The following is a 22,093-nucleotide window of genomic DNA, read 5'->3' as shown; positions in this document are numbered from 1 at the left end:
CTCTTAAATGTATGTGCTTGGGAAACAAGAATTTATTTATTATAGAGGTTGGGGGTGGGCTGGGAAGATGTAATTAAGGCTAGTCAAGGGTTTGGGGACCAGAAAGTCGGGACCTCTGTGCTAGGCCCGTTGGAGAAATGGAGATCGGGTCAGAAGGTCGGGATGGAGTCATTAGAACCCCCCTCCCCCCCAACCCTGGGCCTGCGGAGGGAGACCCAGAGTCCACGAGGTTCTGACCGCCACCTCTGGGGCCATCTCGGGAGTCGGACACGGTGGCTGTCCTACTGATGGACTCTCTGACCAGTCCCTAGTTGGGCTCCGAAGTGTCCGGATTCCCTAACTTCAGGCCCCACGTCCTGCCCACTGTGCTACTTATTTATCATTCTCTAACTAGAACTTGATCTCAGTCCTCAAGGAACCAGCCATTAAGCTGCAGCTCTGAAAATCACTCAGTCAGCAAATATTTATTGAGCACCTACTATGTGTCAGGTTCTGTACTAAGCGCTGAGGACACAGAAAGAAGCAGAAAAGCAATACTGCCCTGTAGGAGCTGGTGGTCGAATTGCAGCTTCAGGAGTTAGTTAACATTTATCAGGCGCCTACTGTGTGCCGTGCAATACAAAACGAGGCAGACGGCGGTTTAGGCTGGTGGCGCAGCTGTGGTTCTGAGAAGGAAACGGATTTGGGGGCGGCAGGTTTCCCCAGGTGTGGGCTTTCTCCCTCTGTGCCTGTTCTGTTTACCTGCCGGCCTGTGATATTCCTGGAGTGATCTGTGGGTAAACAGCCCATCTCTGCCATGATTAACTTCAGACCATTCATCTGTCTCCGGCATCCAGAGTGAGGGGTTTACGAGGCTGGGAGCTCTTGTCCGCACACACATCACTTAATAAATAACATTTCAAGGCTCCAGGAAAACGCTTGCTGGGGAAGTCACCGGGAGTTAACTCCTTCCCTGCTGGGCTCTTTGCGGGGAAGCTATATTTCTGAGCCTCTGGAAAACCGGGGCTGCGGCGGTTAATGAGCTCTTTCCCCCACCACAGATCGCTCATCCATGGGCTTTCCATCCGCCATTTATTTTAGTTCAGACCTGCAGACTTGGGCTGTTGTAAGGAGGACCCTCGGTGGCTCCCCCTGCCCCAGATCAGTCATTTAAAAGCTGAAAAAGTGGAGGCGCCCTGAGGAACACGGATGGGAGGTGGCAAGCCTGCACGGGTGTCCCCAGGGCCGGGCGTGGGCATCTTGGTGGGTTAAGAGCCCTATGCAGAGAGAAGGGCTGTGGAGCCGGAGATAAAACTGCCCGCTCTCGGGGAGTTATGTGCTTTCAGAGGAAGGTTGTTGTGGAGAAATTTGTTGAAAACTTTAAAACATGATTATTTTAAATCATCATTCTGTGCTCCAAGTGCACTATGCCTACATATGCATTGAGGCCGGTGGTCCAATCTCCACATTATACAGATGGGAAAACCGAGGCCTGGATGGGGGAGCTAGTGCCAGACAGCCTGTAGTGGCTGGAGCAGGATCGGAAGCTGCTTCCCCCCCCCCCCAGCTCCTCATCACCCCCCATACATCGGCTCTTCCCGGGGGGCCTCCCGGGTTGCACAAACCCTCCACACCTGTGCTCATGGCTGACTGTCCTTTCAGGGGATGACCCCGCTGATGTACGCCTGTGCTGCTGGGGACGAGGCGATGGTCCAGATGCTGATAGACGCGGGAGCAAATCTGGACATCCCGGTAAGTGGCCTCCCAGCCAGTCTCCTTGTGGGCCCTCCCAGCAAGGGTAGAGGAAGGCCTGGGAGGGACAGAAATGTCGGGGTGCCTGACACCGGCCCAGGCAGAGTCCCGGTCAGCAAGCCCGGCGTAGCTGCCCCTGCTCCTGCCCGCCGCCATCTTGTACATCCCCCTTTCCCAGTGCTCACAGAGCCGTCTGTCCTCCCCACCCCACAGGTCCCGAGCAGTTCTCCCCGGTACCCCTCGGTGCACCCCGACAGCCGACACTGGACCTCCCTGACGTTCGCCGTGCTGCACGGACACATCTCGGTCGTCCAGGTGAGCCTCCTCACCCCGCGTGCTCCGCGCCGTCAGGGTGGGCCCAGGCTCCTCCCGCCACGGCCCCCGGCAAAGAGCCAACCTGCGAGAAGGGCTGCTCACCCACGGCATCTTTTTTGGTCCCACACCTCTAGAATAAGTCCTCTTGGGAACGGGCGCACCACCAGCCCTTCCACACAGCGCCGTCCAGTGCGCTCAAAGAATTGTATGGTTTGGAATTGTAACAGACTCTAGAAATGCTTCCATTCTACCAGCATTGAGCACCTACTGTATGCCGAGTCACCAAGCTGGGCATTAGTAACACGGATGAAGCCGTCCCTGCCCTTCCCCTGCCCCCCACCCCCTACCCCGCCCCAGGCAGAGAACCGGCTCGAATCTCAGTGACATGTCTGAGGTCCCGTGGCTCGTATCCGGGCACGGCCTCGCTAGGCCGTCGGCTCTGGGACCGTGGGGATCTTTAGCTTTGTCTCTGGGTTTGCAGCAGGCCGGGCAAAAATGGTGCTCGACCAACTGCACGGCACCGTGTGTCCGTTCTTTGTCCGTGCCGGCGGAGAGGCTGCTGAAGGCCCCTCGAGCAGTCCCAGAAGCCCCAAAGTCTCCAAATTAAGTCCGGGGCCCCTGCGCTTGTGTCAGGAAGGCGCAGCCACAGGGGGAGGGACATGATGGCCAAAGGAACTCTGGGTGCTTTTCCCCGGGCCCGCAGTCTCTCCCCACCAGGCTCAGTTCTCTGCCTTTTTGTCCGGCAGCTGCTGCTCGACGCCGGTGCCCATGTGGAGGGCTCTGCGGTAAACAGCGAGGAGGAAAGCTATGCAGAAACCCCTTTGCAGCTGGCCTCGGCAGCAGGTACTGCCCCCGTGCCGCCCACCCTGGGGGTGCCAGCCCCACTGAGGCTTCCAGCAGCCCGCCCGGGCCGGACTTCAAAGCCTTCCAGGGGGTTTGGAGTCTGTTCCCTGGCGTCCCTCTCTCCCCATCCATCAGTGGGTTTGTTCAAAGGTTGGCACCCAGACAAGACTAAACAGAGACACCGTGAGGGAATCCTTTCTCCCGAGGAGAGAGAAAAAGATCCCTGGCTCTCTTCCTCTCCATTCGTCTTCCCAGGGCGCTTCTTCACTTCACGCCTTGGGAAATGTCACCGGGAGCCGTGCAAAATTGTCTGTTTTCTTTTTTGGTAAAGGGAATAGTTGGGAACCAGTCCCTGTCACCTTCAGATTTGACCAGATTTCCCTTTGAAGCAGTTTTATTTGAACTTTATTAGGATGATTCTGCCATCACTCCCCCAAACAGAACCCTCCCTCGTCACAAAGAAATAACAGATAAATGGCTGTATCTGGCAAAAGTGCTTCATTTCAGCCACTTTTCTGCCAAGAGGAGGGAAGGCTTGCTTTTGCCTTCTTTCTCTTCCATTCTTTTCTTCTTGAGGCAGTTAGGGACACACACAGAGTTCGAGACAAGATTTGAACTCGACTCCCCTTGACTGCAGAGCCATGCTCCGCCTGCTGCACCACCCTTTGCCTTTCCTTTATGTGAAGGTGGTCACGGTATAGATCGCTCCCTCTTTGCCCTGCTCAGTCCACACGAGTTTGCCTCAGTCTCCCTGAACTGTTCCCGTTTTGGTACGCTTATTCCCCCCATGTGCCATCGTGGGCCAGCCATTCCCCTGATCCATGGCCGTGACTTCCTCTCCTGCCACTGGTTTCAGATCTTCCCATCTCCAAAGTCCTTGAGACACAGACCTGTAACCTTCTGTTGCAGGGAACTATGAGCTGGTGAGTTTGTTGCTGAGCCGCGGAGCTGACCCCCTCCTGAGCACGCTGGAAGCCAGTGGGATGGCCTCCTCCCTCCACGAGGACATGAATTGCTTCAGCCACTCGGCGGCCCACGGGCACAGGTACACCCGGCGCCCCCTCCCCCCCGGGGTCTCAGGCCAGAGAAGGGGCCTCTGCTGCAGGCCGGGGAGGTGGGTAGGGCTGGAGAGAGAGAGAGAAGCCGGATCAGGTGTTAGAACGGGGCCTGCTGCTTTCAGAGATACGTGGTCTGGGTGATCAGAGTGGGGCCACACTGCCATCCCAAACCCAGTCAGCCAGTCGGCTTTTTTAAAGTGTAATAATCTAGCTCTGAGTCGGGACCAGGTAGACCTAAACACGGCAGGCTGTCACGCGTCACACATGGCCCGGTTCCCTTTGCCATCCATCCCGCCAACCTGAATCCTTGTCCAGCCCAGGAACAGGGCTCCTCTCTACAGAAAAGCCCCATTAAAAGTTTAAAATTTATTCTTTTTCCCATTAATAAATGCTTCTTCATTCACTGTTACATAAAACAGGGGAGGGAGAATTGGACTCATTGGTCTCCATGATTCTTTCTAGCTTGAAACCTATGATCCTTTTAGTCTTTAAATAATTCTCTTTTTCCCATTTGCTCTTTATTTTTCTGTCCTAACATAATTCATAAAACAACGTGCGATAAAAAATAAACTAAAAAAAAATCAATCCGCCATCTGCAAGCAGAGAAAGAACTAGGGAGACTGAATGTGAATCGGCACACGCGATGTTCGCTTCTTTTCTTTCTAAGTTTCCCATGGTTTTTTCCTTTTGCTCTGATTTTTCTCTCCCAACATAACTCATAAAACAATGTATATGAAAAACAAATATACCAAAAAGTTCAGCATTTAGAACCGGAGGGGACAGTTGATGAGAGCTGGGGGGAGCGTGGAGGTAATCTGAGCCGACCCCATCAGGTCACAGATAAGGAAACGAAGGTCAGAACCAGAAGTGACCGCCCCCAGATTCGGCTGAGAATCAAAAGTGATGGGGATGGGGCGTCCGGGCCAGAATCTGGCCGCAGAGAGGGGAAGGGGCAGCACGATCCCCTCTCCCCGCTTGTCCTCTCGAGGGCTCGGGATCCGCTGGGGAAGGGGAGGGAGGGAAGGCAGGAACAGGTTATCCTCATTACCTGTCCAAGAACACACACATTCGGTCCTTCCCGGTCCCATTTGTGTAGGAACAGCTCCCACTGGTGGCCACTCGGGGGAATGGCCCTGCTCTGCCTGGACTTTGTCTGGAACCAACTCCGGCATTTCTCTCTTGCGGGGTTCAGTTTCTTCATCTGTACAATGGGGGGGTTACACTGTTTGATCTCTGAGATCCCTCCCGGCTCTGAGTTTCTATGAGTGACTAGAAGATAAGGAATAACCAGAAGAAAGGTCTTTGCTTTCTCCCTGTATCTCTAAAGCAGAATAAGAGTTCAGAGACGATCAAAGGAAAAGCGTAATTGCTGCTTTTTTGGGTGGGAGCGGTGTGGGTGAAAGTCTAGAAGCTGGCCCTTCCCAAGTCCGTGGGGAGTCTCGAGGCCCTCCGTCTCTGTACACTTTAGACCGGGCCCAAGGCTGGGCAGAGTCCAGTAAGGGTGTGCAGACTTTGATCGTCCCCAATAAACATCCACGGATTGATTGTTCAAATGCTGACTGTTTTAACCATTCATCCAACAAAGCATTATTTAAATACTAAAAGGATCGTGGGTTTCAAGCTAGAAAGAATCATGGAGACCCATGAGTCCAACTCTCACTCTCCTGTTTTATGTAACAGTGAATGAAGAAGCGTTTATTAAACCTTTATTAATATCTGATAAACCGATAACTGTTGAGGCTACAAATATACAGAATGGGCTGACATTTGAGGAAACTGAGGCACAGGGAGATTGAGTATTCCAGAGTGATGGGATTTGAACTCAGGTTCTCCTGATTCCGAGTCCACTGTACTATCCACTATACCACACTGCCTTTTGTACTGCATACAGTCACTGAGGAGGATAAGCAAGAACTTAAAGCTCCCTTGGGGAGCTTTACAATGGAGCTGAGATAAGACATGAGTGCAAAGACTGAAAATCCATGATGGAATGTGAGAATTTGGAGAAGCTCTAAAAGTTTCCTCAGTGTTTAATGCTCATTTGGTTGGATGAATGGATTGATGGATAGGCAGGTGCTTAGATAGCTGGATGGACAGATTGACTATAAGTGGATGGATGGAGAGATGGATGGTTGAATATGATGAATAGATGATTGAATGGGTAGATAGATAAATGAATAGATGGACAGATCAAAGGATGGATAAGCAGATGAATGGATGGATGGATAGATGGTCAGATGGTTAGATGTTTAGATGGACAGATGGGTAAATGGATGAATAGGTGGCTAGTTAGACAAATGGGTGAATGAGAAAGTGCATTCTGGGATGCATGCCCATGGGTTTTCTTATTTCTCCATTCCTTCTCCATTCCCGTCCTACAGAAATGTCCTGAGAAAGCTCCTGACCCAGCCACAGCAGTCAAAGGCCGACGTGCTCTCCCTGGAGGAGATTTTGGCCGAGGGCGTGGAGGAGAGTGACACTTCGAGCCAGGGCAGTAGCAGCGAGGGCCAGATCCGGCTCTGCAGGACCAGGATGAAGGCTCTGCAGGAGGCCATGTACTACAGCGCAGAGCACGGCTACGTGGACATCACCATGGAGCTGAGGACCCTCGGTAAGCTCCCAAAGGCCGTTCCTTCCTCAGAAAAGGCAGAAGGAAGTTGCGTCTCTACCTTTCCTCATCCCCGTGCGCGGGTCGGCCCAGGTGTGCACAGAGGCTGTGGTGGGCTGGGCAGGTGACCCCTGAGCAGGAGCGTGGTGGACAGCAGGAAGTGACGTGGCAGGCACAGAGCTGGGGAGGCCTAGTGCTCCCCTGCCGTACACAGCGGGAAGCACGCAGGCAGACCAGAGCTCTCTCCACAGCTGCTTGCTCTCAGGGCACATCTCACCTGGTCTCAGGTCCAGCCCCCAGTTACGTAGCAGGTGCCTAATGTTTGCTGATTTACTGATGAAGGGTCCTGGCTCCTCTGCTGGCCAGCCACAAACAGAAATGATTTCACTAAGAGGGACTGAAGGAAGAAGGCAAAGTGAGCAGAGAGGATCCTGCCCTCTTCTGTTATCAGCACTTTGACCTCAGTTTGTCTGTCTATTAAATGGTCGTAAAACTGACCCCAAAGGAGCATGGTGGGGCTAACCGGCACCCCTGAGGCCCCATCCCAGCCCCGCCGTGGCTGGGGAAACAAGATGTGATCTCCCTCAATCGCCGAGAATATCATTAGTTTTCAGTCGTGAACTTTGCCGAGCAGCCTTCAATTACCCCGAGCTCGCTCCGCCACGCTCCCAGGAGCCCGTAAACAGTCATTAGGCTCTATCTGCAGCTCCCAAACACCCAGAAGTCTGGCCGGGAGGGGAGCCTGTGGTGGCGGGCCCGAGCTCTCGCCCAAGAGCGGGCTGGGGGCGGGGAGGGGGGCCCCGGCCAGGAGAGCATGAGCTCGCCCAGCCGATGGATCTGAGGGGACCGGCTGTCGGGGCGCAGGGCTGGCTTCCCAGGCTCCCACCGTGGCCGTTCTTCCCCCTCGGAACCCAAGCTCGACCTCCCGCCCTGTCAGTGGAGGGCCATAAGAGTGAATGAAGGCTTTCATTATGGGCTCGGGCTGAGCTGTGAAGGGACAGAGCTCACGCGGCTCGGGCAGGGGAAGCCACTGTTGGTGCAAGCCGCAGGGGGGGCACGGGCTGGGCAGAAGGAGGCACTTGTGGGAAGGGCCCGGGGCCTCCTGACGCCACCAGCTAAGCCACCTGTGGGCTCGGGGCCTCAGTTTCCCCAATTGTAAAATGAAGGGGATGAACTGCATGACCTCTGAGGTCTCGCACCTAAAGTCTTCTCAAACAATCAAGGGCTTGGGGGAGGGCTCAGGAGCAGGAGGGAGACGAGTATGGCCCAGGCCTACACTTTCCTTTCTGTGGAAGTAGAAACCTGAGGCAGACGGGCAGCTCGTCTCCCACCGGGACCTGGGGAGGCAGTGGGAGTACTGGGGAGTGCAGGGCCTGGGGCAGCGATCAGCGGAGAGCGAGCCCTCAGGGGCAGCCCGTCACTCTGCAAGCTTACAACAGCCCACGTGACAAGGGCCACGATTGCCCTCCTTTCACAGAGGAGGAAACTGAGGCGGCTGCTAATTCCCAGAGGGGCTCTTGCCCCCTTCCCCACAGGTGTCCCCTGGAAGCTCCACGTCTGGATCGAGTGCCTGAGGACATCCTTCTCTCAGTCCCGATACTCCGTGGTCCAGAGTCTGTTGAGGGAGTTCAGCACCATCAAAGAGGAAGACTACAACGAGGAGCTGGTGACCGAAGGCCTCCAGCTCATGTTTGACATCCTCAAGACCAGCAAAGTGAGTGGCCCTGCTCCCCTCCCCCAGAGACCACCCAGGTTCCCCGGCTCGGCCCCCATCCCCCAGCACCCTCGGAGGCGTGGGAGGGTTTGCTCTGAGCGGGGCCAAAAGCGCAGCTCGTGGAGGGGCCGGAGACCGAGGGCCGCGACCACCCCCGCCCCCTGCAGCCGCCCCGCATGGGGAGCCTAACCCGGGCCTGTCTGTGCCTCCCCCGATACAGAACGACTCCATCATCCAGCAGCTGGCCAGCGTCTTCACCCACTGCTACGGCAGCAGCCCCATCCCCAGCATCCCGGAGATCAGGAAGACCCTGCCGGCCCGCCTAGGTAACCCAGCCCCCGGCCTTGCGCACTGCCCTCCTCCTCCCGGCCCCCTCCCTCCTCTCTCCGTTTCCTCCTTTTCCTTCTCTCAGGCTCTGAAGCCTGTCCGACCTCACCTCAGCTCTCTAGGTGACACTGTCCGTCCATCTCGCCCTCCACCATCCCCTTCCCCTTTGGCCTTCAGTCTTTCCCAGATCGCGGCCTTTCCAGCGAGTCCCGGCCTCCCACCATGTGGCCCGGGTATTTCAGCTTCATTGTTTGGCCTTCCAGGGAACGGCCCGAGCTCACTTCTTTAAGCACTGACTGGGTTCGTCTCCTTGCTGCCCAAGGAGCTCTGGGAAGTCGCCCCAGATCCACAAATTTCCACCTCCAACCTCTCCCAGATTCCCAGAGTCAGCCCTCAAGGGCAGCGAGTGTCCTGGGAAGGCTATAGGATGGAGGGGAGGGTGACCTGCCTCCCGGGATGGTCCGAGGATTCGAGCAGCAAGAATTAGGGGCCACCTAGTCTAGTCCCATCATTATACAGACAGGGAAACTGAGGTGCAAGAGAATAAAAGGGACCTTTAGGGCCACATAGTCTAGTATCATTATACAGATAGGGAAACTGAGGCACAAGAGAATTAAAAAGGATCTCAGAACCCATTTAGTCTAATATTTTAGAGAGAGAAACTGAGGTACAAGAGGCTAAATGGGACCTTAGGAACCATGTACTCTAATATCATTTTACAGATGGGGCCCGGAGAGGTTTAAGTGGCTCGCCTCGTGTCCAGTACACCATGGCTGCCTCTCCTCAGATGCAGTAACTACAACACTTGTTTGAATGATACTTATATTGCCGAAAGGCAGCGGACGTGAGCCCGAGTTCCGATCTCGTCACAGACCTTTCCTAGCTTGTTACTTTGGGCTCGTCCTGAGGGCATTGGGACAACGGCAAGAGCCGGGCGTTCCAGTGGGAAGAAGCTGAGGGCTGGAGCGACTCCTTTTAAATTCTGCCCAGTGGCTGGTTCTTCCTGCTCGTGGTTGTTTGGTTTTCCCCCATAGCCCTTCCCCAGCATATGCTACTTTACAACAGAGTATCCAGTCATGGAGGGGAGGGACGATTCCCTTCTTGCCTTCGCGTTCCCAGCACACAGTAGGATTTTGTGACTCACAGATGTCGAGCTGGAAGGGACCGTACTATTTTACAGATAAGGCAACTGAAGTACAGTTTGATGGTGCTACCAAAGGGCCAAGTCTTCATTAATTAACATGTGTCTTCACAAGTGGCTCCATGGGATGGCCATGGTCACGGTCCCATTACTGAAGATAGTTTGGAGGACCATAGAGGTCAAAAAGCCCTGCCCTCTGGGACTTCTAAGGAAGGGATTTTCACAGGGCCCCCCCCAGACGGGAAGGAGCAGAGCCAAGATTGGCACCAGGTCTGCTCCCAGATCGGGGCTCTGCCCCCAGCACCACGCTGCCTCCCACACCTGGGACCACGAGCTGGGGCTGCCAGTCCTGAGCCGCTCTTCTCCTTTGCCTTTTCTCCCTCAGATCCTCATTTTCTGAACAACAAGGAGATGTCGGACGTGACCTTTCTGGTGGAAGGGAAGCTGTTTTACGCGCACAAAGTCCTGCTGGTGACTGCTTCCAACAGGTGAGGGACCCCTGCCTCGTGTGAGTCCCCTAGCAAATTAGATGAGTTAGAAAACCAAAAAAGGAGAAATCATTACTCTGTGTTCCTACTGTGTTGATACCTGATAGAAAAAGTCCCAGGAACTGGGCAGAGAGCTGGCAAGATTGAAATCGCTCCTTTGGATCGGAAAATAAAATTGAATTAAAAAAAAAAACCTTCTACCCTAGGTCTCCCCTCCTCCCCCTCCAAACTGCAGGAAAATGTTTAATGTTTGATGATTTAGTAGATCTAGGAAGGAACTGAAATCTTTTCAATACGTAGACCTCTTAGTGAGAGCCCCAGAGGGAAGGTGATCTTGCTATTGTTGGCACTTTTCTTATTAGAAAACAGCAATCTTTGGGAATGGAGGCGCTGACCTTCTGCCCGAGGGAGCCCAGGGTACCCCCACAAAGGGATGGCTCCAGCCTCCTGGAACCACGGGCTCAGTGTAGAGCAGAACGTCAACACCACCATCGTGGGGATTAATTTGGAAGGTTTTTCTGAAATGATTAAAAGAGATCTTGCCGGAGTGGGCGGGAAAGGGAGCGGAGAAGTCATCAGGGGACCTTGATGTGTGAGGAGCGGGACACGATGGGGGGCCTCCCAGAAACCGGATTTTGTCTTGTCTGCCTCAGGTTCAAGACCCTGATGACCAATAAGTCTGAGCAAGACGGCGACAGCAGTAAGACCATCGAAATCAGTGACATGAAGTATAACATTTTCAAGGTGGGCTCAAGACCCGGGCTGGCTTTGGAGGGAAATGGTACTGCTGACCAGGAGCAGGAGGCATTAGACCACCTAGTACCAGTGCAAGTGTAGCCCACCTTTGCTTCCTAACTCCCCTTGTGGCCTTAGGTTAATTTGTTCATAGTGTACAGATCTGGAGCAGAGAGAGACCTCAGAGTCGGCTAGTCCAACCCCTTCATTTCCAGATAAGTGACTTGGAATCCCAGTTCTAGAGCAGGGACAGTCCCTTCCCCTCATTCAGAGACAAAGAGCCTGACGCACAGAGAGATTCTGTGAATCAGTGCCCAAGACCACACAACTCTGTAATACTTTGTGTGCAAAGTGCTTTTCCTCCCAGCGTCCTCATGACTAATGCTCCCATTTTACAGAGGAGGAAAACGGAATAGAACGCTAGCAGTGTCTTGGTCCAGGCACATGACTAGTCGAGTATTAGACTCACAATTTGAACCCGCTTCTAGCCCGTGCTTGCCACACTGAGGCAGGCTCTCCGCTAAATAGGATGTTCCCGGTGTAACCCGGCGGCATTTTTACTGGGGTTCCTGGAAGTGATGGGGCCAGGAGGAGCGGTACGGCTACGGTGATCCCAGTGGGGGACAGGGCCGGTGCCGCAGAGGAGGAGATGGCCTCGTTCAAGAGCCACAAGCGAGCAGGGGGCGAATATGTCCCAGATCAGAATACTCCCCTTCCAGACGGTGCCCCCGATCGCAGCGTGGGCACCTCTCCCCAGGGCCCTTTCTCCCTCTCGAGCCAGGCCTTCCCAGCACAAACCCCGAGCGTCGGAGCCAGGGACCTGGCAGTTATTCACTTGGAATGACCGAAAGCCAGCCCAGTGTCTCTCTGGAAGGTTCAGACTGGCTTTCTGTCAACTTTCCCCTTCTTAAGAGAGCTCAGGGAGAATTTTTCATTAGAAGGAGGGGACAGGGGAACATGTCCAAGTGGCCCCGTCCAGGTTTCTGGTCCTGACTTATAAATCAGGAAGGAAAGTGATGGCAAGAGTGGGCGCCAGACTAGCTCTCCCCACCCCCGGAGGGCTGAGGCTCTCAAGGCTTTGCTACCCCCCAGCCCCACCCCACCCGGCCCCCTTTGCCAAGGGGCTACCCTGAGGCTAACCTGTGGCCCAGGCTCTCCTGGGAGGTCCCAGCCTGTGGCGTCCCAGCTCCAACAACAGACCACGTGAACCAGTCCCAGCCCCTGCCAGAAGGGCCCCTGCCCATCAAAGCCCGGCTCATCTGGTCTTCCCCTCCCTCCCCCCTCTCTCTTTGTGCCTCCATCCTCTCTTTGTTGTGTTACTCTTCCCTTCTTCATCCCTCTCCCCCTGTTTGGGGAAGGGAGGGGCTGGGGGAAAGGCTCATCTGGACAGGAAGCTGGAGGTTGGTAGAAATAGGATCCCCTGTTTGGATTTGTGGAGAGAGCAGCCTTTTTGACCTCAATTTTGAGGGAGCCGGCCCACTGGGGGAGCCCTAGACGAGCCCCGTGGCGGCCCCCCGGCCTCCCTTCCCCCAGGGGCTGCTTTCTTTCCCTCCTAGACCCTCTGGTGCCTCTAAGAGCCCCAGGGGCACCACCTTCATGGAAAGAAGCTTGGCCAGAGCTTTCTGTTTACCCGCTCCTGCAAGTTGCCAGCCGGTTGTTGGGTCTGTTTCCTTAGTGGAGCGTGAGGGATTTTTTTCCCCCCTTCTCTCTAACTGAGCAGTTCTGTGAAAGCTGGGCCCCAGCCTCCGCAAGGAGCAAATTGAACCTTTCGCAGAACAACCCCCCCGTGGCCTCCCCTTCCCCGCTGCCGCTCTGTCGAGGAACCCCGGAGAGCCACCCACGGGGGCCGGACCCCCTCCTGAACCTTCTCCTCCCCGTGCTTTGAACCTCTGCCACTTGGAAAGGGCTCTCCCTCCCTGCCAGGTTTGTCCCAGGCCGCGAGGCCAAATTTGATCTGGAGCCCCTCCTCCCTGGCTTCTGCTCCCAGGGAGCTCAAACCAGCGCGAGCTTGTCTCGGGAGGAATGGGGTGTGACTGGGGGGCCCCGGCTCATGAGCCGGCTGGGCCTCTGGAACCGCAGCCCGAGACTTGGGGGGCAATAGGAGAGAGGCTCCCATTTCCTGAGCTTACATCGGAGGCCTCTCTCCCCACCCCGATCAGGCTATTTGGACAAACCTTTATAGGATCAGAGCTCAAGGGAGAAGGGAAAACTTTCTTGCCCAGCCCCCTTGTCCTATAGGCGAGGGCCAGAAGGAAAGGTGTCCAAAGGCACACATCAGTAGGAAGGTCCCCCAACTGCACGCCCTGCCCATTTTCCATTCGCCTCAAAAGCCTTCAGGTTTTCGTCTGCTCTTCTCCCGACTATTCTTATTCGAGACCTGGGGAGGAAGCCCCAACAAAGCAGAGGAGCCGGAGGGAGGGATCAGCCGGAGAGCAAAAGCCGCTCTTTGTGCTTCCTGCAGCTCATGGGTTGGGCTACAGTGCGAGGATCACAGGGCTTCATGCTTGAGGGGTCTGGGAGGATGGCCTTGACCAACCCCCCTATTTTATAGATGAGGGAACCGGACCCTGGAGAGATTAAGTGATTTGCTCAACCAGGTAGCAAGCAGCCAAGTCTGCAATTTGAACCCGGACATCTGGAGAGTCTGCTGGTAGAAAAGAGCATTAATACCCCCCAAAAGGCAGGAGGAAGTTCACAAGGGAAAGGAGACAAGAGGGACGGTTCAGTCCACGCGGGTCTCTTTTGGTTTGTTTTTTTATTTTTAAGAAGAGAGAGAGTGCTGAATTTGGAATCCTGGAATCTCAGTCCCATCTCCTCCCCGAGGTGACCTAAAAGTCACAATTCTCCAAGTCTCCTCATTTATAAAAAGATATTTTATGAGTATTAATATTTTATGAGTGTCCTCATTTATAAAAAGAAAGCTTGATGCTGAAGCTCTTGGACTGTGACCCCAGGATAGTCCCTATGCAAACACCAAATCTGGCTCCTTCCCGGTCACCCCCAAAGCTCTCTCGGGGGGACCGGCCTTCACGGTGCCTCTCCCTCTGTTTCAGCTGATGATGCAGTATCTCTACTACGGAGGGACTGAGTCCATGGAAATCCCCACCGCCGACATCCTCGAGGTGAGCCTGATGCCGGCGTCGATGCCGGCGTCCCTCCCGGCCTCCCCCAGGGGTGGGGGGAGAGGCAGCTTGTTCTTGCCTCCCGGCCCCCTCCAGGGAATGAGCTCACTGTTAGAGCGGGGTTTCCTGCAGTTCTTTGGGAATTCCCACGACCTGTGGGAAGAAAAATCCCAGAAAAGCACCTTGTGGGATGGGAGGAGCAGGAGTGCCTCACACCCTCAGGAGATCCCCCCCAGCTGGGCTTGTAGGAGTGGAGGGGGAGGGCTAGACAGGAAAGGAACCCCCTTCTCACGTTAGAAGCATCAGCCAAAGAGAAGGGGATTCTGGGGAAATCTGCCGCGGTCCCGTTGGGCGGCTCATACAACAGCATCAGCAGCTCCCCTCCCTCGGGATCCAATCTCAAGCCCCAAGAACACCCCGACCCTTGGTCAGGGTCCAGAACAGGAAACCCCAACCCTCACTGTGGGCTCCAGACACCACGGACTCGTAGGGGAGCTGAGACCGCCATTTCTGGGGGGGAACGGGCCTGACCGCGTGCCCCCCGCTGCCCCCACAGCTGCTGTCCGCCGCCAGCTTGTTCCAGCTCGACGCCCTGCAGAGACACTGCGAGATCATGTGCTCGCAGACCATCAGCCTGGAGAGCTCCGTGAACATCTACAAGTACGCCAAGGTACGGGAGAGCTCCGGCCTTTCTGTGCCCCGGCTATAAGATGGGGAGGAGGAGGGGGCTGCAGAGTGGGGCCCCTCGCGTGCCCAAACACCCCCACTCCGCCTTCTCCCCCTGGGCTCCCCGTCTCCTTCCACGGCCCCCCTCCCCCTGCATTTCGCCTGGGACAGACTCAGTGCCGGGACCTCAGAAACCCGGCAGGCCGAGGGGTTGGACGCAGTGGCTTGTGCATCCGCCCTCCTCCTCTTCCCTGGGCTGGCGGGGAAAGTGTTACAGGGGAGGCAGAAAGAAGCCCCTCCCCAGATACTGTGTTGTGGGATTCTGGGAGAGCCGTGCACATCTGGGAAATGGGGCAATAACCCTCCCCCACTCGGAGAGCCGGGGAAACCAGGGTGCTTTGCAAACCTTCTCTGGTTCTGTGAGATAATGGCCTGGCTCGGTCCGGGCCTGAAGGTGCAGCCCGGCTGAGGCAGAATCGGGGAATGCAGTGGTTGGGGGGGGGGCAAAAACCCAACGTGGAAGCATCCCTGAGTGAACCGCCCGGCCCCAAGTTGTAGAAGCTGGCAGCCCCCAAGAGGGCCGGTGCCAGCCTCGGGCCGGTGCCAGTGTAGGGCCCGTGCCAGCCTAGGGCCGCCCAGTCTCACCCGTGGCCGTTCTCCCCCCCAGATCCACAACGCGCCCGAGCTGGCTCTGTTCTGCGAGGGCTTCTTCCTGAAGCACATGAAGGCCCTGCTGGAGCAGGACTCCTTCCGGCAGCTCATCTACGGCCGCAGCAGCAAAGTGCAGGGACTGGACCCCTTACAGGACCTGCAGACCACGCTGGCCGAGCGCGTGCACTCGGTGTACATCACCTCCCGGGTGTGAGCGGCCCCGGGCCTGGGGGGGGGGGTTACCGAGGGCAGCCGCTGGCCGTTCTGTTGGTGGGGAGACCCGTCCCTCGCACAGAGAACTCTCCAGGGGGAAGGAAAGGGCTGTAGCAAAGGCTGGCCAGGAGGGCGCCTGCCCTGTGGGCATCCGTGGTAGAGCCTGGCCGGCTCCCCGTCTCGCCGCTCGTGTATATATCTCTGTCCCTGCCCATCTCCGCTGCCCCGGGCTCGGCGTGCCCTACAGGCGGGCACTCGCTCAAGCTGAAAGGGCTGGTGCTCCTCTGCCCAAAGGTAGGCGCTTAGCTCCTCCTGCCGCTCCGCCCTGTGCCAGGGTAGCTCGGCTCTGAAGGGCCTCCTTCCTCTGGGCCACCTCTCCCCCTCAGTTCTGCGGATTCCCCCGCGGCAGGAGGGGGGTGGGCAGGGGGAGGGGGAGCCGGCTTTCCTGAGTGCGAGGGCAGGCACCCCCAGTCCCCAGCAGGCCCCCGCCCCCCAGAGGGCTGCCCGTGCTCCGGAAGGGACTGACCTTCCCACAGAGATGCGGGTCTGTGTCTGCCCCCTGGTTCGGGACGTTGGGAGGAGGGTCGGGAACAGAGACGGGCCCCTCGGGGCGGCCGGTTTTTAGTGGGCAGGGAAAGGATCGTAAGTGGAGGAAGGTGGGGGGTGAGCGGGCAGCAAGGACAGCTGCCATCAGAGGCCACGGGCAGGGGCAGAGTCCGGGTACGGCCGGGGCCAGAGCAGAGTGTCACCTGGCGGGTCCTAGACCAAGGCCGTGGCCCGGCTCGGGCCAGAAGGAGTCTGGCTTTGTCTCGGGAAAGGGGAAAGGAGGGCGAGAAGCCACGTTCTGGGGTGGTTCACGTCCAGTAGAGTCGGCGGGAAGGAGTAGGAGCGAGTGAGAGGAGGGGAGGCTGCAATATTTCACCCCACGGCCCTGCGCCCCCCGGCCCCCAGACTCGGCCGGCCGAACTGGGCGCGGATGGGCCAGGGCCCGGTGGGAGGGCTCTCGGGCACGGGCTCCATGGGGCTCTAACCATTTATTTATTCACCCACAGCCACGCGTGGGCTTTTGGGGAGGGGGTGCCCCTACCCCCGGGCAAACTGGGGAAAAGCCCGGAATGGCTCGGAATACTGGAAAATAATTTTCAAATAGCTGCTTCAGCAAGATGTACAAAGGTATAGGCTCTATTTTATTGCTGTAATATTGTATATGTTAACTGTACATTAATTCCTGTTGTCATTTATTGTAAATGTATCGGGGTTTTATTAACAATAAACACTTGTTAACAAGGAACTTCTCTGTGCTGGTCTGAGGGAGGAGCCGGGGGCCGGGGGAGGGGGGCCGAGGGGCCTCCCTGAAGCCTTGAGCAGGGACGGGGACAGAGCAGGCCTTGGGCTCTGGGCCGGGAGAATGCAGGACGGCCCTGGGCAGAGGCTGCTGGGAGCCACGGGAAAGGGCCCGAGTTGGGAATGACCTCGGCCACGGTCCCCAATAAAGCAGGAGTTTGGGAATGATCGTCTGCCCCCATCTCAATCCCCCTGAGTCAAAGTGCTGTTTCCCTATGGGTAAAACAGCAGCCAGGCCCTGATCACGAGCAATGATAAAAATACAAATACGCTTCTATTGGTTTGGGCTCATGGGCAAAGCCTCTTTCTAAGGCGAGGGAGGACTTTATCAGTCTCGGAACAGGCTATGGGGGATTATGGGTTTGCTTTTTTTTCCCTCCGACCTCACGGTTTAGCGGTGTGGGAGCTCCCAGAGAGCAGCGCCACTGTGTTAATCTTAACTTCAGATTTTCGTTTCACTTCTGGCTGATTCAGGGGTGGGGTCCACCCCTGAATCAGCCAGGATGGAGCAGGGGCAGAATCTGAGAGCCGCCCTCCTCGGGTAGGGTGGTCTCCTTTAAACAGAAAAGATAGTGGCCTAGACCATTGTCCAGCTTGCTCTCTGCCCTCCTCCCTCTGAAAAAGGGAGCAAGAAAAAGGCCGCTTGCAATGGCCTCATAGAAATGTCGGCTACGGCGTCCTGGGATCGGGCACGTCCGCCCCTGAGGAGACTCCCAGGAAAGCTCAGAAAGCAAGCAAGGGGCACGGAGTGGCGAGAACACAACCGGAAGCGAGATCTCGGTTGTCGGAGCTCGGGAGAAACGTTTCATCTGGGTGAGCTCGGTGTTCCCTCTCTGCACGATGAGCATCGGATATTCCTCCGGCTCACGGCTGCGCTGAGACAAGGGCTTAAGCAGGTGTCTGCCGCCCCAAAACAGACGGCGCCGCTCCCAGGGAGAGCGCTGAGGGCTTTTCTTTGGCTCCTAGCTCGGAACCGACAGTTCCTACTTAGTGCCTGTTAAATATATATTATTATGTGTATATGTTGTTTTAAAATGTAAAATATAGTATTTAATTTTTATACCTATAACTTTTTTATTTAAATTTGTGTACGCACACACATGTTAGCTGTTACTGTGATCTCTAAGCTTCCTCTAACTTTTGTTATTTTTTGTTATAAGTTTTGGTATTGTAACATCTAGACCTGGAAGGAACTTCAGAAGTGATCTAGCCCATTGGCAGATGGGGAAACTGAGGGGGCGGGGGGGGGGAGGGATCTGTCCGAGGTCACATGGTGAGACTTTGGATCTGACCTTTCCCAGCAGGAGAAGGGGAAGGCAGGAGGCAGGGGGACTGTGGTGCCCCCCCCGGGGGATGCTTTATTTGTTTATTCTTAGGCCAGCCTTTACTACGCGTTTATAAGTCAGTGGCACTCCTCCGCCCTGGAAGGGCCCTCTTGGCGCGGGATATCTGGGAGCCGGCACCCAGGCTCAGGCCCGCAGGGGATTTTGTCTCGTGGGCAGAGCGAGCGGATCGATGGGCCCGGCACTGACAAACTAGGATGCGGAAACTCCTCTGATCAGCTACTGCACCTGCTTACGGATGGGGACAGCGGTGCTTGGCTCCCGGGCTCCGGTTGAAGCACCGTCACAAGGTGGCCGTTACCACTGGCCCGGAGGGCCCGTTCTCTCCCCGCTACCCGGGTCTGTTTCACACACGAGACCCCCCACGCAGCGAGGAGCAGAGGGAATGTTTGCGCCCGGGTCCGGGCTGTAGATCCGGGCCCCCTCCCACCGGACTGGTCACTCCGGGCCGGGCCGGACAGCCCTCATCACGGACTAGCTTGTGGCCGAGCGCCGCTGGCTTCCCGGATGGCCCGAGCCGGCCCGGCCTGCCCTGCTCCCCTCGGCTCGGGGTTCCAGAGCTAAAGGCCGCCCGCCCGCCGGCCTGTTCTTCAGACTGAGCTCCGGGCCAAAGAGCCGGCCGAGACACGGTGGGCCGAGGGCCGGGCCCAGGCATTGGCCATGGGGCTCCCGGGCGGCCAAACCTGCCACGGGGGCGGCTGCCTTCCTCCCCTCCGCGCGGCCCGTGCGCGCATCACCGCCCGCCGTGACTGGGGCTGCCGGCCCTGCCACGGGGCAGGAGGGCTCGCCTGGCGGCTCTCTTCCACCAACAACGACGACGAAATAATAGTGCTGGCTTCAGGGCCGTTCAGAGGCTCTTCCGGTCCCGGGAAGGGAAGGGCAGGGGCCGCAAGTGTGTGGGGAACGCAGCTCGGCTCCGGCTGCCCAGGCTGGAGAAGCTCGGGGGCGTTCGGGCCCCCTCCCCCGCGCCCGAAATGCGGCCTGTCCCCCACCAGCACCCGAGAAGGGCCGGGCAAGACGCCCGCTCTGCTCAGCAACGCAAATCAGAGGCTGGGAAATTACAGGATGTCCGGGGTCGCTCCCGGCCCCCTTCGCCACCGCCTGGGCCCAGTTACACCTGCCCTGGGGCCCCCGGGGCTGGGTATGTCAGACACAGGTGGGGAAGGGGGCTGGGGGCTCCGCCCCTCCGGCCTCCTGAACCCTCAAGGACCGCGCGGACCGCGCCCCGCCCCCTGCGGACAGGGCCCCGCCCCCGCGGCCACAGGGACGGAGCGGACCGAGCCCCGCCCCCTAAGGACCGGGCCCCTCCCCAGCGGCCACAGGGACGGCGCGGACCGAGCCCCGCCCCCTACTGACCGGGCCCCTCCCCAGCAGCCACAGGGACGGAGCGGACCGAGCCCCGCCCCCTACGGACCGGGCCCCTCCCCCGCAGCCACAGGGACGGCGCGGACCGAGCCCCGCCCCCTACGGACCACGCCCCTCCCCCTACGGACCGAGCCCCGCCCCCCGCGGCCACAAAGACCCGAGTCTGCTGATCAGCGTTTCTCACCTGGGGACGGGGTCAGGCCCAGCTCGGGCTATCCCCAGGACAAAGTGAGATAATGAGTAAAACGCTTCGCCGAGTTGGGCGCCGCGCGGACGTCAGCCGCCCCCCCTCCCCTCTGCGGCCCTGATTCTCAGCCCCCGTCCGGCCCCCCCAGCGAGGGGAGGGGAGAATAACAAGGAAACCGCCCCGGCCCGCGCGACTTCACTGCCTTTTCTGCCTTTCCCAGCCTCTGCCTCCGCCCAGAATTCCTTCCAGTTTGAAACGAGTTCCCCTAAAACAGACGGGGGGGGGGCGGGGGGGGGAAGGGAAGGTGGTGATCAATCTTCCCATCCTCCACCTGTAAGAAGCCACTTAGCGGAGGAGGAACAGCCCCCTCCCCCCCGCACGTGAGCAGCCAGCCCTAACGAGCCCGCATTTCTCCAGCCCCGCTGGCCGTCACCTCTCCCCGCCCCCTCCCGTCCGCCCAGCTGACGCGGCGCCCCCTCTCGGGTCACTAAGGCATCAGCCGGGCCCCCCAGGGCCAGATGAGCGATGGAGGCCCGGCCTCTGCCCCTCCCCCCTCCCCCGGCTGGGGGAGGATGAGCTTTTGTTCCGGGACCACCAGCCAACCCGGCGACAGCTCCTGGCCCGGCCCATCTGCCCTCGTTCCGCCGGCGAGATCCGCCGAGACGGCGGCGGCCCTGCAGCTGTCACTCCCTGTCTGGGGCCCAGATGGCGGGGACCCGGAGCCCGACGCGGCGCCAGAGGCCGCGCCCATCCCCCACTCCCCCAAACCCCCGTTCCAAGCGTGTGCCCCGAAGCAGCCCCTGCAGCTCCCCACGGCTGAGCCGGGGCCACGGCCTGGAGCCCGCCACGACGACAGCTCTGTGGGTGCCCCCTACACTAACGTCATCATCATCTCCAAACCTTCCCCCTTCCCATCTCGTCAAGGGCAATGGCATCCCCAGGCCCCAAGCCCCCGGCCTGAGCGTCCTCCGCGGCCCCCTCCCCCGCCCCTGCTCTCCTGGCCCAGGCCCTCATCCCCTCGCTCTCGCAGGCCCGTTTTTATGGCTGACATCCCCTCCCTTCCTTCTCTCTCCATTTCCTGGCTGTGCCCTGTGCCCGGGATGTCCCCTGAGTTTTCTCCGTCCTCACATGCAACTCCCACCTTCCCCCGCTTCCTCCCGGAGCCAGATCCAGGACCTCCGTCCGCCGCAGGATTCTTCCAGCCCTCCCAGCTTCTAGTTAAGTCAAGTAACCAAACATCACTCACAAGTAGCCATTGCGTAGTGAGCCGCGGGTAAGGGGAGGGAACGAGCATTTACACAGCGCCTACTATGTGCCGGGCACCGGGATAAGCGATGGGGATGCAAACAAAGGGAGGGAACGAGCATTTACACAGCACCTACTATGTGCCGGGCACCGGGATAAGCGATGGGGATGCAAACAAAGGGAGGGAACGAGCATTTACACAGCATCTACTATGTGCCGGGCACCGGGATAAGCGCTTTACAAATATTATTCTCGTTCAATCCTCACAATAACCCCAGCAGATAAATGCTTTTATTAGTTCCATTTTACAAATGAAGACACTGAAAGCGATTTTCCCAGGATCCCCCGGCTGGTGAGTGTCTGAGGCCAAATTGGAACTCGGTTCTTCCCGAGTCCTGCACACGACCAGCTGCCCAGAAGGCGCCCTTCCTGCAGACGGGGGCGGGGGGAATTGGGGGAGAGGGGTTTGAGCCGATCCTTGAAGTCCAGGAAACCGTGAGGCAGACGAGGCTTGGGGAGACCGTCAGCAAGGCACTGACCAGTGCAGAAGATGGAGGCCCGACAGAGGGCGCAAGGAGGGGGTGGGAGGCGGGAGACCGAGAGCAGCTGCCCCCCGCACACACCGCCCCCCCCCCCAGATGACCTGCGGATCCCCGCTAAGCTGCGTCGGCCTTTTATTCCCGCCAGCCCCTTCCAGAGCCCCGAGGATCAGCCGCCGGAGGGACCGGGCGCGGAGGCCCTTCTCGGCCGCCGCCGCTCGCTCCCCGGAGTTTTATGTCACAAGGCGGCAGAGGCTGCCACAAGGGGGCGCTCTGCGGGCCTCTCTGCTTTAGGCTTGACGGCGTGACATGGAGCCCCCGGCCCAGGACCCCCCAGCGCGGCGGGCCCCCATCGGAGAAGGTGCCGGGCTCCGGGGGCAAAGCGGAACCAGCCCAAAGAAACTCAAGCACGCAGAACCAGGGACGCCCCCAAACGTTGGTGGAGGGGGCCGCTTGTG

At 58.0% G+C, this 22,093-nt stretch overlaps 1 protein-coding gene across 2 annotated transcripts in view; it reads left to right on the top strand.

Moving 5' to 3' along the window:
• Positions 1 to 15,685, top strand: part of ABTB2 (ankyrin repeat and BTB domain containing 2) — a 172,286-nt gene extending 156,601 nt beyond the window's left edge. For both annotated transcript variants that reach the window (XM_031941908.1, XM_031941909.1), the window contains exons 6-17: positions 1,642 to 1,731; positions 1,945 to 2,046; positions 2,793 to 2,889; positions 3,799 to 3,934; positions 6,329 to 6,558; positions 8,091 to 8,269; positions 8,490 to 8,595; positions 10,123 to 10,225; positions 10,879 to 10,969; positions 14,014 to 14,082; positions 14,639 to 14,752; positions 15,416 to 15,685. In XM_031941908.1, the coding sequence (XP_031797768.1) occupies positions 1,642 to 1,731; positions 1,945 to 2,046; positions 2,793 to 2,889; positions 3,799 to 3,934; positions 6,329 to 6,558; positions 8,091 to 8,269; positions 8,490 to 8,595; positions 10,123 to 10,225; positions 10,879 to 10,969; positions 14,014 to 14,082; positions 14,639 to 14,752; positions 15,416 to 15,613 (1,515 nt within the window). In that variant the 3' untranslated portion in view covers positions 15,614 to 15,685. The remainder of the gene's footprint in view (positions 1 to 1,641; positions 1,732 to 1,944; positions 2,047 to 2,792; positions 2,890 to 3,798; positions 3,935 to 6,328; positions 6,559 to 8,090; positions 8,270 to 8,489; positions 8,596 to 10,122; positions 10,226 to 10,878; positions 10,970 to 14,013; positions 14,083 to 14,638; positions 14,753 to 15,415) is intronic.
• Positions 15,686 to 22,093: the final 6,408 nt, after the last annotated feature.

The sequence above is a fragment of the Sarcophilus harrisii genome, chromosome 6, assembly GCF_902635505.1.
Source record: "Sarcophilus harrisii chromosome 6, mSarHar1.11, whole genome shotgun sequence".
NCBI lineage: Eukaryota > Metazoa > Chordata > Mammalia > Dasyuromorphia > Dasyuridae > Sarcophilus > Sarcophilus harrisii.
The sequence above is the reverse complement of the archived record's forward strand: the minus strand, read 5'-3'. Positions and strand labels throughout refer to the sequence as shown.